This window comes from Bos indicus x Bos taurus, chromosome 18, assembly GCF_003369695.1.
Source record: "Bos indicus x Bos taurus breed Angus x Brahman F1 hybrid chromosome 18, Bos_hybrid_MaternalHap_v2.0, whole genome shotgun sequence".
Taxonomy (NCBI): Eukaryota; Metazoa; Chordata; class Mammalia; order Artiodactyla; family Bovidae; genus Bos; species Bos indicus x Bos taurus.
The window spans coordinates 19,291,333-19,306,640 of NC_040093.1; the positions used below are offsets into that span (position 1 = coordinate 19,291,333).

Sequence of the window (15,308 nt, forward strand, 5' to 3'; positions counted from 1 at the left end):
CTTTACCAACTGAGCTACCAGGGAAGCCACCTCAGAATGGTGTGCTTGGGTTTAAATGCATTAACACTTGGACAGGGTGCCTGTGCATTACTAAAACCCATATCCTGGTGGTCTCTTTTAATATCCTATGAACATTACAAGGTTCTGATTGTCACGTAAATATAACTGGTGCTTATAAAAAGCTGACACGGGTCAGACCCTGTTCTAGAGATACAAATTCATTAGACCCCACAACACCCTTCAAAGTAGGTACTATTTTACTCCTTGTTTTACAGGTGAGGAAACTGAGGCCCAGAGAGGTTGAGTGACTTGCTCAAGGTTGTCCAGCCAGGAAGAGGCAGAGATTAGCTCCAATCACAGTCAGCCAGAGCCCCTCCTGTGACAACGATGGCAGACCTCTGTCTGGGGGTGAAGGTTGAATGGACACATGCGCCCATTGCCCTTCATTCTAACCACTGGAGGCTGCAGCCTGGGGTGTCTGGGCCTGATTCTCTTTGATGATGTCTGCCTGTCTCTGTTCCTCCTCCCCCATTGTCCCCTCCTCCCTCCTGCCACCACCCACCTCAGACTTCCTCCTTTACTGGGTTGGACACTACGCCACATCCCACCCGCCTTGGACTGTGGTGTCCAGCAGCGTTGCCTGCATCATGGAGGGCCTTAGACCCTCCGACAGGCTCCTATCTCTCCTTCTGACTGTGGGTGGTGAGTTGGGGGCTTCTGCAGCTTCTGGGCTCAGCACAGGGCAGGGCATGGAGCTGGGCGGAAAGAGAGAATCGAAGTGGGGCGGGGGAGTGTTGGAACTGCAGCAGATCCCCAGCCCCCCAAACCCTATGAGTCTCTCCCAGAGCCTGCGCCCCTACCCACCCCAAGATTTAGCCTCGGGGAGAAGCAGAGGGAGGGGACTCTAAGAGTGTTGCGAAAGGACAAGTCGATGTAGAAGGAACACAGTCCAGAGGCCTTGAGGACAGCCCCCAGGTCCCTCTCGTGCCCGCCGGGGATCAGGAGACACCCTCCCCAGCTTCTATGCCTACTCCGCAGTCACAGACTCGTGTCTCAGTTTACCTTCTTTTCCTCTCCTCAGGTCTCAGCCTCGTCCTGGCCCAGAGTGGTAGGTCTAGACCCTGCAATCCCCCGCCCTACCTCCCAAAGATCACTCCGCCTCTGGACCCTTCCCCAGTCTCTCCACACATCCCCTCCGATGACTGACACCTCCTCCCAATTCCCACTCCCGGTGGTCTCCCCTGACTCCTGTACCACATCCATTCCCAGAATGCAACTGCTCCTCGGTGAGCCCGGGCGTGCTGGCAGGGATCGTGTTGGGGGACCTGATGCTGACCCTCCTCATCGCTCTGGCTGTGTACTACCTGGGTCGGCTGGTCCCTCGGGGGCGAGGGGCTACGGAGGGTGAGTGGGGCTGGCTGGGGATGGCCTGGGACCCTCTGAGGACTTGCCTGGCAAGGGAAGGGTAGGCTCCCAAGTCACAACCACCCAAAGGGAGGTCATGGAGGGACTGACTTTGGAACAAGAAAATAGTCCCAATTCTCACCCCACCCCCAAGCAGTGACCCGGAAACAGCACATCCCGGAGACAGAGTCGCCTTATCAGGTAAGGAAACCAAGTTCTTCCTTCATCTCTCACTCCAGCCCTGTGGTTGTCTGTCCGAAATGGCCCTCCCGCAGTCCCCGCAGAACCCAGACCCTGAAGCCACTTTCTCAGGAGCTCCTCAAACATTGAAGATGAAGCGTCCAAAACTGCTTTCAGTGATCAGTCATGACCTTAGGCTCAGTTTAAAATGTACGGAGGGGAAATTCAGGGATGATTTGCCTCAGCCAGAAGGCAGGAAAAGCCCAGCCCAGGACATGCTGATTTCTCAGAGAAGTCCGAAGAGCAGAGGATGTAATTCAACCCAATTTGGTAACTTTAAAATGAGGAGTTTTAGAATTAATAGTGGGGGGCAGGGAGCAGATCTTGTCTCCTTTTGAGAAACTGACAAAAGCCAGAGAAAATCCTTTGAAAAATCCATACTAAAAATGTAAAACTGTGTATATAATCTATGGGCAGTGCAAGTATCCTTGAAACCCTCCTTAAGAGCTGTGATACAGGGACTTCCCTGGTGGTCCAATGGCTAAGACTCCACGCTCCCAATGCAGGGAGCTCAGGTTCAATCCCTGGTTAGGGAACTAGATCCCACAGGCCGCAACTAAGAACCATGATGCAAATGTCATCTTTCCATCTCCCACACCGTGTCAGTGTTATTCTTAACCCTTTACGGGGTCATGAGTTCCTCTGAGAATCTAATGGAAGACAAACAGACCCTCTCCAGAAAGATGAACTCCCAGACCAGGCATTTGTATGTGATTTTAGGGATTCTATCTGAGGCCGGCATCTTGGGGCCACAGACCCTTACCTCACCCCCACTGTGAACCCTGCTCTGTGAAGTCTGTTTTACTTGTCTGCAACCAGCTCTGGTTTGTCCCACTTGTGGCTTGAAAGTCTCTCTGTAAAGTATAAGAATCTCAAGTTTGGCTCCATGAGGACCAGAAGACTCAAGGGAATTCCCAGTTACTGGGAGGCAGTGACATTTTAGGGCAAAGCCCCAATTTATTATTCCTTTGGTGAAATTTGTTGAGGGCTTGTTTAGGCTAGATGCTGGCGAGCTTACATCCTAGCTGGAGAGACAGTCTTGAAGCAAACTAGCAAGATCACTTGGGGAGGCAGTGTGAAGAAAATAAAGCAGATTGATGTGACAATGACTGGGGTGTGAGGAGGAGAAACTAGAGATGAGGAAACCAAGAAATGCCTCTCAGGGAATTCCCTGGTGGTCCAGTGGTTAAGACTCTGTGCTTCCAATGCAGGGGGCCCAGGTTTGATCTCTGTTCCACATGCCATGTGGTCAAAGGAAAAAAGAAATGCCTCTCTGAGAAAATTCCATGAGCTGAGACTAGAAGGGGGGAGAAGGAACCTCCCATGGGAATATCTGGGGAACTGGTGTTCCAGGCAGAGAGAAGAGCACACCCAAAGGCCCCTTGCCTGGGGCGTAATGGTGAGGCACAGGGAAGAGGGGAACATTGAATGCCCTTGAATAAAATCCCAGATCTCTTTCATGGCTACAAAGTTGAAAAAGCTGCCAGGGGCCTTGCCAGCCCCTGGAAGAAAGCTAGATTTTCAGTTTATTTGGTCCATACCCTGGTGGCCCTTTCACTGATGGTCCACACCCTGTCCATCCCTTAGGAGCTCCAAGGCCAGAGGACAGATGTCTACAGCGACCTCAACACACAGAGGCCGTATTACAAATGAGTCCAAAGCAGGGCAGTCAACGACCTGAGGCCTGGATCCAGTCATTCCTGATGCATGCGCAGCACTCTACTCCTAATCCCATCAAGACACAGATCCACAGAGTGGCCTCCATGAGATGTCAGACCTCTCCCCACTACTGCCCCCAAATAAACATTGGAGGACACAAACAATGCTGAGTTATTCCAGATCCCTGGGCTGATGGGATAGGGATATATGGAGTCCTGGGGGATCAAGGACCCAGAAAACAGGTAAATGAGAAGGAGCCTTTGAGAAAGAATTAGAACAAGACGTATTTCAATGGCTTTATTCCAGCCCCAAAGCAGGGTGGATTTTCTTGTGCTGCCACCCACATGCAGGATGAGAGGGTCAGAAGTCAAAACTCGCAGTTACAGGGAAGTCAACCCCTGCCAGGCATGTTGATGTAGATTTTGTCATCTTCTGGGGGTGGGGGAGAGCAAACACGAGGCCTGACCACCCACCTCCCACCCACACTTCCACCCCCTTGGGGACCCCCAGCCTCAGGGGTTTTCTCAGGAGTTCCCCCAAGCACCGCCCCCAGGGTTTCCCCGGAACCTCGAGGGCTTGCCCAAGGGGGGCCCCACCCTGGGGACCCCCTCCCTGGGGACATCTTGTCCCTTTAGGCCCAGCCCTGTCCCTACTCTCACCTTGGGTGGGCCTGCTGCGTAGGCGCGCACACACAAACACCACCACCACAATTAGCAGTGACACAACAGCATCCGCAGCCACAAGGCCTGCCAGGAGTGGCAGAGAGAGGGGCCCACATCCGGAACAGGAACCTGAAGGGTGGGGACCAAGACAAGAAGGCGGCTGAGGGGGGTTCCAGACACTCAAGGCTGGGCTTCAGGCATACGATACAAAGGAAATCCCTTTGGGGGTGGATGTCCCAGAATTCCTGGGGAAGGAGAGGGGCGATGGAGATTCAGAGAGAAGCTGGGGATGTCCTAGGGCTCCCAGGACTGTGCTTTGGGCACAGTGAGTACCCCTGAAGACAGGTTGGGGGGTTGGCTCATTGTTGGGCCTTCAGTTTGGTGATGAGGATGGTGAAGTGGGGACCCAGAGAGGGCTGCAGATCCTCTGGCGGCTCCAACTAGAGGATGAGAAGTGAGATTCCGGACTCACAGGCCACACTTTAGGAATGGAAGGAGGACCTGAAGTGATGCCGTGAAGGGGAGTGGGTGTTGATTTCTCACCTGGGGTCATCTGAGCTGTAGCCACTGTGAAAGGAGAGGGAAGGCACATCAGTGGGCAGAGGTGGTTCTCAAAACAGGGTGCAGGGAAAGGAGATGCCCTGAGAAATCACCTCCACTCCAGAGAGATCAAATGAGAAGAGGGGCCAAGTGGGAGGGGAGCGCCCAGAGACCCAGAGAGAGACAGGAAATCAGAAGTAGAGGCAGAGACCCAGCAATAGAAGGGGGTGGACAGGCAGCCATCCAAATTCAGCTTCCCTTCCCAAAGAAGCGGCCCAGAAGTTTATTTCTGGAAAGGAAAGGGCACTGAGAGAAGGACCCGCCCTCAGCACCCCTCCCTTCAGATGCCACCCCAAACTGTCCTGTTCACAAAACTCTAACACCACCCCCTCCAGCCCCCGTAACCACTGGCATCACCTGGGAGCAAAAGCAGGAACAGGATGTTGCCTGGCGGGACCATGGTGGGCTGGGGGCTGGAAGGGACCTCTCAAAGGGCTTAGGTCCAGAGAAGTCCTGAGGAACAATGGGGGAGTGGAGAGGCAGCAATAGTAGCGGATGTCACCCTGCTGGTGACAAGGCCACCTGCTTCCTGTGTGTCTGTGTGGGAGGGGGAGAGGTAATGGATCCCTCTGACTGCCTTCAGGGACAAACCAGGGGGAGGGTCAGAGAGACCAGTGAGGCTGCTACGACTGTCCAGGTGAGACGTGACAGGTAGACCAGGGTGTGGGCACTGGGGAGATTCTGGCAAGATTTTTAAAGTAGAGACGACAAAACTTGCTGATGGAGTGGATATGAGTGTGTATGAGAGAGAGGGATCCAGGATGACCGAAGATTCTGGTCTGAGCAACTAAGAAGGACAGAGAATCCTTTGACAGGATGGAGAAAGAGGGGAAGCAGGTTTAGATGAAAAAGTGCCCAGGTTTGGCAAACTGAGTTGGAAATGCCTGATAGAGCTCCCTGTGGAGAAGCTGAATGACCACAGCGGCCTCTTTTGAGTTCACGGGATGTCTGGTCTGGAGATGTAAATTTGGGGACTGATGGCTCATGGATGGTATTTAAAGCCATAAGACTGGATGAGATCATCAAGGAAGTGAGTAGAGACAGAGGAGCAACACTACCTCCCCCAGCACCAAGAAAGGGTGAAGAGGAGTAAACAGGCAGGAAAACGGAAGGAGCAGCAAGTGAGGGAGGAGAATTAGGAGAGCACAGTCTTGAACGCAGGGGAGAAATGTGATTTACATGGTCACCAAGATGGGAACTGAGAAACGAGCCTCCCACTGGAATGACAGTCTGCTCTAGGGCTGGGAATTCCTGCCTGCTTGGTTCACAGCTACACCACAGCACCCAGCAAAGTGCCTCCCTTGCAGTAATAAATTCTTTTTAACGACGAATGAACAAATGAGAACTGGCCTCTGAAAAAGAAGGTGATGTGGGGAAGAGGGGAAATTTGAGACCACCTATATCACTACCTATAGACCTTTCCTCCCGTGAGACCAAGGAGTCCAGAACCCCGGCCCCCTTCTCCCTGGACCTGGTATTACTGGCAGCGTCCTCCAACCCTCCACCAACCCAGGGCCTTGAAGTCAAGGCCTCCAACATCCACTTGGACAAAGATCCAGGAATTCGGGTCCCCAGTTCCCTCCTCCTTCAGGAGTCCGCCACCCCAGGAATCTTCTCCCTCAGACCAAAGATAGGGTTCCCAATTCCTCTTTCCCAGGAGACTTCGGAGTCGGGCCTTCAAATGAGCCCGCCCATTCAGACACCAGATTCGCTCGAGCGCACCGCGGGGACTCCCGGGCTTGTGGGAGGGGCCCTGCCCGGGACTGGGCGGGGCCAGAACCTCCGTTTAAAAACTCGCGGGGGGACCCGGCCCAAGATCGGGGACCCGGCGGCGGCTCCGCGGGGAAGCAGCGAGGCTGGCGCAGCGCCGAGGCCGGGGCCCTGGGGGCCCGCAATCAGCACCACGGAATCCCCGAGGTAACTGGGGGGCGGGGAGGTGAAGTACGCTCGGCCCCTAAGAGAGGGGCTGGGGAACGGACTCCTGAGGTTCTGAGGGACGGAGATGGACATCAAGAGTGAAGGGTCTAGCATCAAGCTGAGAGTGAGAACCCAACGTGTGCAGGGGGCAGAGGGTGCAGAGTCCTGGGTCGTGATGCCGGAGCGGCTGGGATTCTGGGTTCCGTGTCTGGAGAGCTAAAGGACTGGGGATCCGGAATCTTAGGTTCTGGGAGTGAAAGTGCTGGGAACCCCGAGCCCTGCCTGGGTCCTAGAAGGAGGGGCTGGCGACCCAGCCGCCATACTCTAGAAGAGGCTGGATTGAGTCCTTGGGGGCGTTTGAAATTGGCCAAGGTCTGGATAGGCAAGGTCCGAGGCTTGGCTGCAGGGATGCTCTCGGCCCGTGACCCTGCTCCCACCCTGGGATTTCCCGAATCGCCACCCGGCCCGGGTCCCCGGGCTGAGCAGGAATTCCCCATGTGCGGGGATTCTACGAGCGCCACGCTTGGCCACGCATTGCGTTTCGGAGCCGGACACCTGGTGTATGGGGTAGAGAGGAAGCGGGAGGTGGAAGATTCCCTTGCGTGTGCGCCGTGACGTCAGCGCGTCGCGTCTGGGCTGTTTCCGAGTCCGCCCTCCCGCGCTTAACCCTTTTTCCGCCCGAGCCGGGTGAGGGCCGAGGGCCCAGGCTTCTGGGGTAGCGTGAACAAGGAGTCTGGAAACTGGGATTCCCAGGTCCTAGAGGGGAGTAGGCTGAGGCCCGGACTCGTGGGTCCTGGGGTAGCAGTTGAGAGTCTCCCAGACTCCTTTGGGGTGGGGTTTAGACTCCTGCGTCTGAAGAAGGGGGCAAGGTCCGAACTTTTGGATCCCTGAAGAGCCAAGGGGCTGTCGACTTCGTGGTTCCTCAGGGAGAGAGGCTGGGGACTCGGATATCTGGTTTCCCGAGGAAAAGTATCAGGGCAGCTTCTAGGGCAGAGAGATTTGGGAACCTGCATGTGCGTCTCTGTGAAGGGAAGCCCGGCATCCCCCCGAATTCCTCAGGACTGAGAGATCTGGGGGTGGGGTGCGGTGGGATTTTTCACGGAAGTGGCGGTCAGAGGGAGGGGGGCTGCAGAGGGCGCCCTCCACCCCCTTCCTTAGTTTCCACGACGCTGGTGGAAAGTTGGGTCAGAGGGGAAAGTGCGGAGCAAAAGGAAGGAAACGGCGGAGGCGGCTGCGGCGCTGCACCCGAAATCTTAGATTGGCTTTGGAGTTCTCAGGCGACAGCAGTGTGCCAGTTTTTTCCGCGCGGGAGGGCGAGGAGGATGTTCAGATCCACTCCCCCGCGCCCTTGGGTGACTTAAAGACCCCTGATAACTTCCCTCCCTCCTCACCCCTCAGTGAGCCGGAATGAGCGCAGCCATTGCCCGTCACAGACGGTGAAGAAGCTGCTAGAAGAACAGAGGCGCCGCCAGCAGCAGCCAGACGCCTGTGCGCTACCGGTGAGCCCCAGGACGCCCTATAAACTACAACTCCCATGAGGTCATGTCCTGGTGGGCAAGGGCCCTCAGGGCTGACGAGAGATGTAGTCCTGACTTAGATGCCTTGTAGGTGGGGAATGGGTACCGAGAAGTCTGCTGGATAAATTCCCCCTTGTTTCTTTTCGTTTCGGCCTCTGCAGGGACAGTTCCCACCTCCCTTGGCCCAGCCCCTGACTTCATCTGTGAATGAGGGTGAAGCTGGTAAGTCTGGAAACTCACTTGGTTCCCCCAGGGACTCAAACATCCCTGCTCTTAGAACTTTCCAGAACTTAGGTGTTAGGCCCTCATTCTTGCTGAGACCTGGTAGAAGTTTCATCTCCCAGATTCTCTGGAGCTCAGTAGTTTATGCACGTAGTCCTGGGGTCCAGGCTCCCAGCCTGGAGTCTAGGCCCTCATTCAGTGTTCAGGCATTTAGGCTCCCACAGTCCAAACCTCCAGCCCTTTGGTGCCCCAGAAGTACTAGCTTTCTGTATCCTGGGGACGCTGGGCCCTCATACAGCTCCTGTCTGGGCTGCTACTTCCCTGGCTCTGGTAACCAGGCCTGCCTCTCCTCCTCCTCTCACACACAGGCCATACTCACTTCCCAGCACACCAGGAGACTGTGGGTTCTGGACTTGGCAGCCTGGCACCCCCCACTGGCTTTGTAGACTGGGACCCCAACAAGCATGCTGCCTACACGGACAGCCTCTACTCTTATCCTGCTTCTGCTGCTGAAAGTTTTCTGACTCCTGACTTCTACTCACCCTCGGACCCAGGGCGGCCGTGTTCATTTCCCCTAGGGATGGAGGTGAGACTGACAATGGGAACTGGATGCTGAAGGGTCCCTGAGATGCCCAGTTGCCCTTATGCAGCACAGCATTCTGAGATGTCTGGGTCAGGAGCCCATTCCTCAGATGGGCAAAACCGAGGCCCAAAGGTCCAGGGTTACTGGCGGCAGATGGAACATCCAGCCACTGCCTAGCACTCTGTATGTATATGTGTGTGGTGGAAAGAGGGAATTCTCAGCTGACTGGCTCTCCCCACCCTCTGTACCCTTCAGGACCCCCTGGACACTCGGCTCTATGCAGACCCTTCCCTGCCACAGGCAGGATCCTGGAGGGCTTCTGGGCTCCCCTCAGGACCTCCACAGTTGCCTCCTGTGGTCACTGGACCATCCCTGGACACCGCCCGTGCTCACATGCTGGCTCTAGGGCCCCAAAAGCTGCTGGCGCAGGATGAGGAGGGAGACACGTGAGTACAGGGGAGTGGAGTCTGCGGGCTCCCTGCTCAGTTGGGGTGCTGTGCTCATTGCTGCCCCCCACCTGTCCCTAGGCTCCTGCACCTGTTTGCTGCGCGGGGGTTGCGCTGGGCAGCATACGCCGCAGCTGAGATGCTCCAAGCATACAGACATCTAGACATTCGTGAGCATAAGGGCAAGGTGAGGGCTGGAGGCGTGGTCTCCTGGATCTGAGGACAAAAGGGCTGAGGGCCTGGGTCCCTGGTTTTCAGAGGGTAGAGGATGGGGGGCCCAGACTGACCTTTCCTGACACCTGCAGACCCCTCTTCTGGTGGCTGCTGCTGCCAACCAACCCCTGATTGTGGAGGATCTACTGAACCTGGGAGCGGAACCCAACGCCACTGACCATCAAGGACGTTCTGTCTTACACGTGGCCGCTACGTATGGGCTCCCAAGAGTCCTCTCGGTATGTCCGTTTGGCAGATGGGATGAATGGGATGGGCTAGATTGCCTAGATCCTGAGTTTCAGGGCTACATGGCCTGGAGAGACTCTAAGCCAGCTCTCTGCCTTCTCCTCCAGGCTGTAATTAACTCAGGGGTTCGAGTTGACATAGAAGCCAGAGACTTTGAGGGTAAGTTGAATGGTGGGCAGGGTGTTGTGGCAGGTGGGGCTGGGTCAGGGGAGTGCTCCAGATATAGAGTCCTCACTGTCTCTGCTCTGCAGGCCTCACCCCACTCCACACAGCCATCCTGGCCCTCAACGTGGCTATGCACCCACCTGACCTATATCCCCCAGTACTGAGTACCCAGGCCCAGGACAGGCTGGCTTGCGTCAAGATGTTGCTGCACATGGGTGCGGATCACACCAGCCAGGTGAGCTGGGCAGTGGACAGCTAGCCCCCAGAGGGCATGTGAGATGGGAGCTCTTGAATGTCCAAGAAAGCTAAATAAATGCTGACTTGCCCCTTGTCAGTGGCGTGAACTTAAACATGTTACTTCACTTCTCTGTGTCCCAGTTGTCAACTGGGAATAATATTAATGATTTTAGCTTATATTTATCAAGCACTTAACAATTATTAAACACTGAGTTTCACCGATTAGCTAATTGAATCCTCACAAACATGCTTTGATGTGTGTGCTATTATTGCCTTGTCCATTTTAATGATAATGAAACTGAGGCTCAAGGACTCAAAAATCTTGTACCTTGTAAGTGTCAGAGAGGGAATCCAACCCCAGGTGGCCTGACCCTATAATCCAGCTCTTACTACATATATTCTCCTCCTTCCTGACAGTAGCTCCTTCAAAGGCTGGCTGAAAGAATTACACATCCACTCGTTGTTTTGGATTTTTTTTGTTTTAAAGAACTTTGAACACAGATAAAGTACAGAAAATTATATTGATATAATAAACTCCACCTACCCAACATAAATAACCAGCAACTCAAAGCTAGTCCTATTCCATTCACTTCTCCACTTCCCTGTATTATTTTTAAGTAAATCCAAGCTTATAGTTTTATGGGTAAAATTATACCCATAAATATTTGTCTTAAAAGATAAGGATTCTTTTTAACCTCAGTACCATTATTCCACCTTAAAAAAATTAACAGTCTCATAATATCAAATATCTTGTGTTCAAATTTTTGTTCGGCTCTAAAGTAACATATGGGCTTCTCAGGTGGCATAGCAGTAGAGAATCCGCCTGCCAAGCAGGAGACAAGGGTTCGATCCCTGGGTTGGAAAGATCCCCTCAAGAAGGAAATAGCAACCCACTCCAGTATTCTTGCCTGGAAAATCCCATGGACAAAGGAGCCTGGCAGGCTGTAGTCCATGGGATCACAAAGATTCTGACACAACTTAGTGACTGAGCATGCAAGCACAGTAACATACATTTATTTTTTTCATTAAAAAAACCAAAAAAACTATGATCCAAATAAAGCCCACACATTGCAATGATATGTCTTTTTTTTTTCCTTTTTAAAAAAATTTTTATTGAAGTATAGTTGATATACAATGTTGTGTTAGTTTCAGGTATACAGCAAAGTGATTTATTTGTATAATATATGCATATTCTATTTCATATTCTTTTCCATTATGGTCTATTACACGATGTTAAGTCTAGTTCCCTGTGCTACACAGTAGGACCTTGTTTGTCTATTTTATATGTAGTAGTTTGTTTCTGCTGCTGCTGCTAAGTCGCTTCAGTCGTGTCCGACTCTGCGACCCCATAGACGGCAGCCCACCAGGCTGTCCCGTCCCTGGGATTCTCCAGGCAAGAACACTGGAGTGGGTTGCCATTTCCTTCTCCAATGCATGAAAGTGAAGTTGCTCAGTCATGTCCGACCCTTAGCAACCCCATGGACCGCAGCCCACCAGGCTCCTCCATCCATGGGATTTTGCAGGCAAGAGTACTCCTAATTTATCCTCCCCCACCCTGTTTCCCTTTAGTAAGTATGTTTTCTATGTCTAAACACATAGTTTTTCATGTTTATTATCATTAGGGATTCTTTGAAGGCACATAATAAAGTTTCATTGTGGAAAATGTCTTTATTTGCTTCAAAATATGAAGAGAGCTACTCAATATGGAAGTAGATATAGGCTTAGATAGTCCACTGATAAATGCTTCTCAGCTGTCATCCTTGTAGATAAAATAGTCCATGTGGGATGTGGGTGCATTTTATGGTGTTCAGTAGAATGTGGGCTGGCCAGGGCAGCTGCTAGTCCAGAGATCCAGAGAGCTCCTTTGGAGGACTAGAAAAGGAGTCTTTTTCTCAATGATACCTGAGCTGGAAAACTGTCTTAATGAATATACAGTTCAGTGGTGCTTATGATCTGAATGTGTGCTTGTGTTCGCTCAATTGCTCAGTTGTGTCCAACTCTTTACAAGCCCATGGACTGTAGCCCACAAGGCTCCTCTGTCCGTGGGATTTTCCCGGCAAGAATACTGGAGTGGGTTGCGATTTCCCCCTCCAGGGGATTTTCCCAACCCAGGGATCAAAACCATGTCTCTTGTGTCTCCTGCATTGGCAGGCAAAGTCTTTACCACGGCTCCATTATCTGAGTGGCACCCCCTTAAATCTGGTATTCTTGTAGAGTGCACAGTGCATACAACTGTATAATGCACATATGCTGCTGCTGCTGAGTCGCTTCAGTCGTATCCCACTCTGTGTGACCCCATAGACGGCAGCCCACCAGGCTCCGCTGTCCCTGGGATTCTCCAGGCAAGAACATTAGAGTGGGTTGCCATTTCCTTCTCCAATGCATGAAAGTGAAAAGTGAAAGTGAAGTTGTTCAGTCGTGTCCGACTCTTAGTGACCCTGTGGACTGCAGCCTACCAGGCTCCTCTGTCCGTGGGATTTTCCAGAGTACTGGAGTGGGGTGCCATTGCCTTCTCCGATGTACATATGGGTGCTTGCAAAAGAGGAACAGAGTCTCTAAAGGCTCTTGGGTTCCATGGCTGGAGGCCTGGGTATGAGGACTGGCCTGACCTCTGCCATTTCCCTCCCCACAGGAAATCAAGAGCAACAAGACTGTTCTGCACTTGGCTGTGCAGGCTGCCAACCCGACCCTGGTTCAGCTGCTACTGGCACTGCCACGGGGAGACCCGAGGGCCTTTGTCAACATGAAGGTAGGGGCCTGGGCTGGAATGTGCAGACTGGGTGAGATGTGAGAGACGGGCAGCTGGATGCTGGGGGTCCTGTGGGCTGTGGCTGTGGAGGGGACGATGTATAGCATGTGGACCTAGACCAGAGACACATGTTGGACATAGACAGAGGGCTGTGTGGAATGTGGTGTGGAGCAGGGCTCTGGGACGTGAGAGGGGACATGTGGGACGTGAACGTGGCAATATAGAGAGTGTTAGGTCGAGAGCCCAAGCCAGCTGAGTGCATCCTTAGCAGTCCTCCCCTCACTGTCTCCAGGCCCATGGGAACACCGCCCTCCACATGGCAGCCGCCCTGCCCCCTGGGCCGGCCCAGGAGGCCATTGTGCGGTGCCTGCTGGCAGCTGGAGCGGATCCAACACTGCGCAACCTGGAGAATGAGCAGCCTGTCCACCTGCTACGGCCTGGGCCGGGCCCCGAGGGGGTGAGCACTGAGCCAGCCCCTACTGCAGGGTGAACCTCTGACCCCATCCATTTCTGCCTTTAGAGGGTGATTTGTGGTCTCAGAAGGTGACCTTGACCCTTCTCCGACCCCGACTTCAAAATGTGACCTTGAGGGACTTCCCTGGCAGTCCAGTGGTTAAGACTTCCCACTACTACTGCAAGGGGATTGGGTTTGATTCCTGGTCTGGGAACTAAGGTCCCACATGCCATGCAGCACAGCCAAAACAAAAGTGATCTTGGACCTCAGTGTCTGCTCCCTTGCCTGATAAGGTGACTCCTCCTGATATCTATTTAAACCCTGACCTCAGAGTATGACCTCTACTTTTAACCCTGAATCCTGACCTTAAAGCATGACCTTTGATCCCCAGGATAACCTCTAGCCCCCTGACTTTTAGTCCTGACTTCAGAGTGGGACTTCTGACCCTCAAATGTGACTCTGACTCCTAGCTTCTCCCCTTGGACTCCCAGTCCTCAATGCTAATCACAAGGTGGGAACTCCCAGCCAGCAACACCTTTGCTCAGGAGCCTTGATTCATTGTGTGCACGAGGCTTCACCCCCATTCCCACACATTTGACCTTCAAACCCATCTGACTCGACTCACTTCTCTCTAACCTCCAACTTCACAGGGTGCGCCTGCCCCATCTCTCCCGCAGCCTCTCAAACTTCTTCCCCATCTTGTTTTGTCCACAGCTCCGGCAGCTATTGAAGAGGAGCCGAGTGGCACCCCCAGGCCTGTCCTCTTAGGACGCAAACCCAGAACCTGGACTGATTTTCCAGTCCCCACCGTCCTGTGGGACAACCAGCGTATGCTAATGTTGCAAATCCGTGATAATGTATGTAGACAATGTCCAGTCTTTGGGGTCTTACATTAAAACCCCAAAATGGCTGCTAGGGGTAAACAGTCCCCAATATTTGGGGCAGTATATGATACCCCTCTCCCACCCACAAGGAGCCCGCTTGATGATTTCTGTGAAATCGAGGCCCCTTGATTGTTTCTGTGAAACACCCTAGACCCCCCCCTTTCCCCAGCAGGATCTTTTGGGGTCCCCTCTGCTAACTCAGCTCTTTACATCTGGAACCCCAGATATAACTCCCTTACATGTTACTTGGAGTATCCCCCAAAATAGCTTCTGGTACCATCCCAGTAGAGCTCCAAGATGACCCAGTGAACTCCCCGGGACCCAGCCCCTTCAGGTCCCTGACATAGGAAGGACTCTCCTAAGTTAGGTTCCCCTAGGTCTTTTAAAGTCGGAACTCAACCAGGCCCCTGTCTCAGATGTCGGTATTTCCAGTGAATCCCCTCCCCTCTCTGAAGCTCCCGATTAAACTCAACCTGGATTGGAACCGTTACTGTCTAATCGCTCATCATGGGTGCAGGGAAGTGACTGAGGAGCTGTGTTTGGGTGAGTGTGTCTGGGTGGGGTGTTGTAGCAAACACCGTGGGGGGGCCAAGTCCACGTCCTGTCGCCCTCCCCGCTCAACGCCTGGTGGTCTGACCGCCAGGGCCAGCACGCGAGTCTTTGCCTGTGGGCCTTCTCAGACCACTGGTGCCCACTTTGCCTCTTCCCACTCCAGTAGCCCTCAACCAGTGACTGACTGAAGGGAGATGGTATGTAAATGCTCCAGGCCCACCGCATCAGTGGGGATGACTGTGTGTGTTCTACACGGGCTCTCAAAGTTCCCTGACGGGATGAACCTCCAGTTCTCTACCCAGTGGTTCTGGCTTGCTAACATGCCCTTTCGTGGCAGCTTTTTCCTTTTCTGTGTCACTTCCTGCTTCCCCCACCAGTGTTTTTCACCCCTTCCAGGTAATCATGTCCTCAAATCCTTACCTCAGCCTCTGCTTCTGGAGAAACCTTAACTAAAGACAGAAGGCCTCCACAATGCCCTCTTCTCATATCTGCCCCACAGCCTCTGCTCTGGCCTCCATTCCAATCTCATCCCTTCAGAGAGCCCTCTGACCCACGTTA

General features: G+C 53.4%; 3 protein-coding genes across 5 annotated transcripts; 2 read left to right on the plus strand and 1 right to left on the minus strand.

Moving 5' to 3' along the window:
* The first annotated feature begins 560 nt into the window (after window positions 1-560).
* TYROBP (TYRO protein tyrosine kinase binding protein) lies at window positions 561-3,467 on the plus strand. Of its 2 annotated transcripts, none has more exons than XM_027514396.1 (5): window positions 561-702; window positions 1,082-1,108; window positions 1,270-1,404; window positions 1,559-1,605; window positions 3,232-3,467. In XM_027514396.1, the coding sequence occupies exons 1-5, from the start codon at window positions 648-650 to the stop codon at window positions 3,295-3,297; spliced, it is 330 nt and encodes a 109-aa protein (XP_027370197.1). In that variant the 5' UTR covers window positions 561-647; the 3' UTR covers window positions 3,298-3,467. The 2 variants fall into 2 exon arrangements, with proteins under 2 accessions (XP_027370197.1, XP_027370198.1); XM_027514397.1 differs by having other exon boundaries at window positions 562-702; window positions 1,562-1,605.
* A 107-nt stretch (window positions 3,468-3,574) lies between these two features.
* Window positions 3,575-6,240, minus strand: HCST (hematopoietic cell signal transducer). The gene is made up of 5 exons (XM_027514415.1): window positions 6,075-6,240; window positions 4,923-5,018; window positions 4,509-4,532; window positions 3,963-4,094; window positions 3,575-3,735 (listed from the first exon to the last, which is right to left on the minus strand). The coding sequence occupies exons 2-5, from the start codon at window positions 4,963-4,965 to the stop codon at window positions 3,695-3,697; spliced, it is 240 nt and encodes a 79-aa protein (XP_027370216.1). The 5' UTR covers window positions 4,966-5,018; window positions 6,075-6,240; the 3' UTR covers window positions 3,575-3,694.
* A 138-nt stretch (window positions 6,241-6,378) lies between these two features.
* On the plus strand, window positions 6,379-14,682 carry NFKBID (NFKB inhibitor delta). Of its 2 annotated transcripts, none has more exons than XM_027514347.1 (12): window positions 6,379-6,482; window positions 7,881-7,981; window positions 8,161-8,221; window positions 8,590-8,807; window positions 9,060-9,250; window positions 9,332-9,437; window positions 9,556-9,702; window positions 9,817-9,868; window positions 9,961-10,109; window positions 12,744-12,860; window positions 13,153-13,317; window positions 14,029-14,680. In XM_027514347.1, exons 4-12 carry the CDS (start codon window positions 8,802-8,804, stop codon window positions 14,080-14,082), a joined length of 987 nt encoding a protein of 328 aa, XP_027370148.1. In that variant the 5' UTR covers window positions 6,379-6,482; window positions 7,881-7,981; window positions 8,161-8,221; window positions 8,590-8,801; the 3' UTR covers window positions 14,083-14,680. The 2 variants fall into 2 exon arrangements, with proteins under 2 accessions (XP_027370148.1, XP_027370149.1); XM_027514348.1 differs by lacking the exon at window positions 6,379-6,482 and adding an exon at window positions 7,135-7,235 and having other exon boundaries at window positions 14,029-14,682.
* Window positions 14,683-15,308: the final 626 nt, after the last annotated feature.

Coding starts and splice junctions, on each gene's coding strand:
- HCST (XM_027514415.1), bottom strand. CDS start 4,965: ATGGTCCCGCCAGGCAACATCCTGTTCCTGCTTTTGCTCCCAG. Junction 4,533..4,922: donor GTTCCTGCTTTTGCTCCCAG/GTGATGCCAGTG, acceptor CTCCTTTCACAG/TGGCTACAGCTCAGATGACC. Junction 4,095..4,508: donor TACAGCTCAGATGACCCCAG/GTGAGAAATCAA, acceptor CCCACCCTTCAG/GTTCCTGTTCCGGATGTGGG.
- NFKBID (XM_027514347.1), top strand. Junction 9,251..9,331: donor CAGGATGAGGAGGGAGACAC/GTGAGTACAGGG, acceptor ACCTGTCCCTAG/GCTCCTGCACCTGTTTGCTG. Junction 9,869..9,960: donor AGAAGCCAGAGACTTTGAGG/GTAAGTTGAATG, acceptor TCTGCTCTGCAG/GCCTCACCCCACTCCACACA.
- TYROBP (XM_027514396.1), top strand. CDS start 648: ATGGAGGGCCTTAGACCCTCCGACAGGCTCCTATCTCTCCTTCTGACT. Junction 703..1,081: donor TCTCCTTCTGACTGTGGGTG/GTGAGTTGGGGG, acceptor TCCTCTCCTCAG/GTCTCAGCCTCGTCCTGGCC. Junction 1,405..1,558: donor GGGGCGAGGGGCTACGGAGG/GTGAGTGGGGCT, acceptor CCCACCCCCAAG/CAGTGACCCGGAAACAGCAC.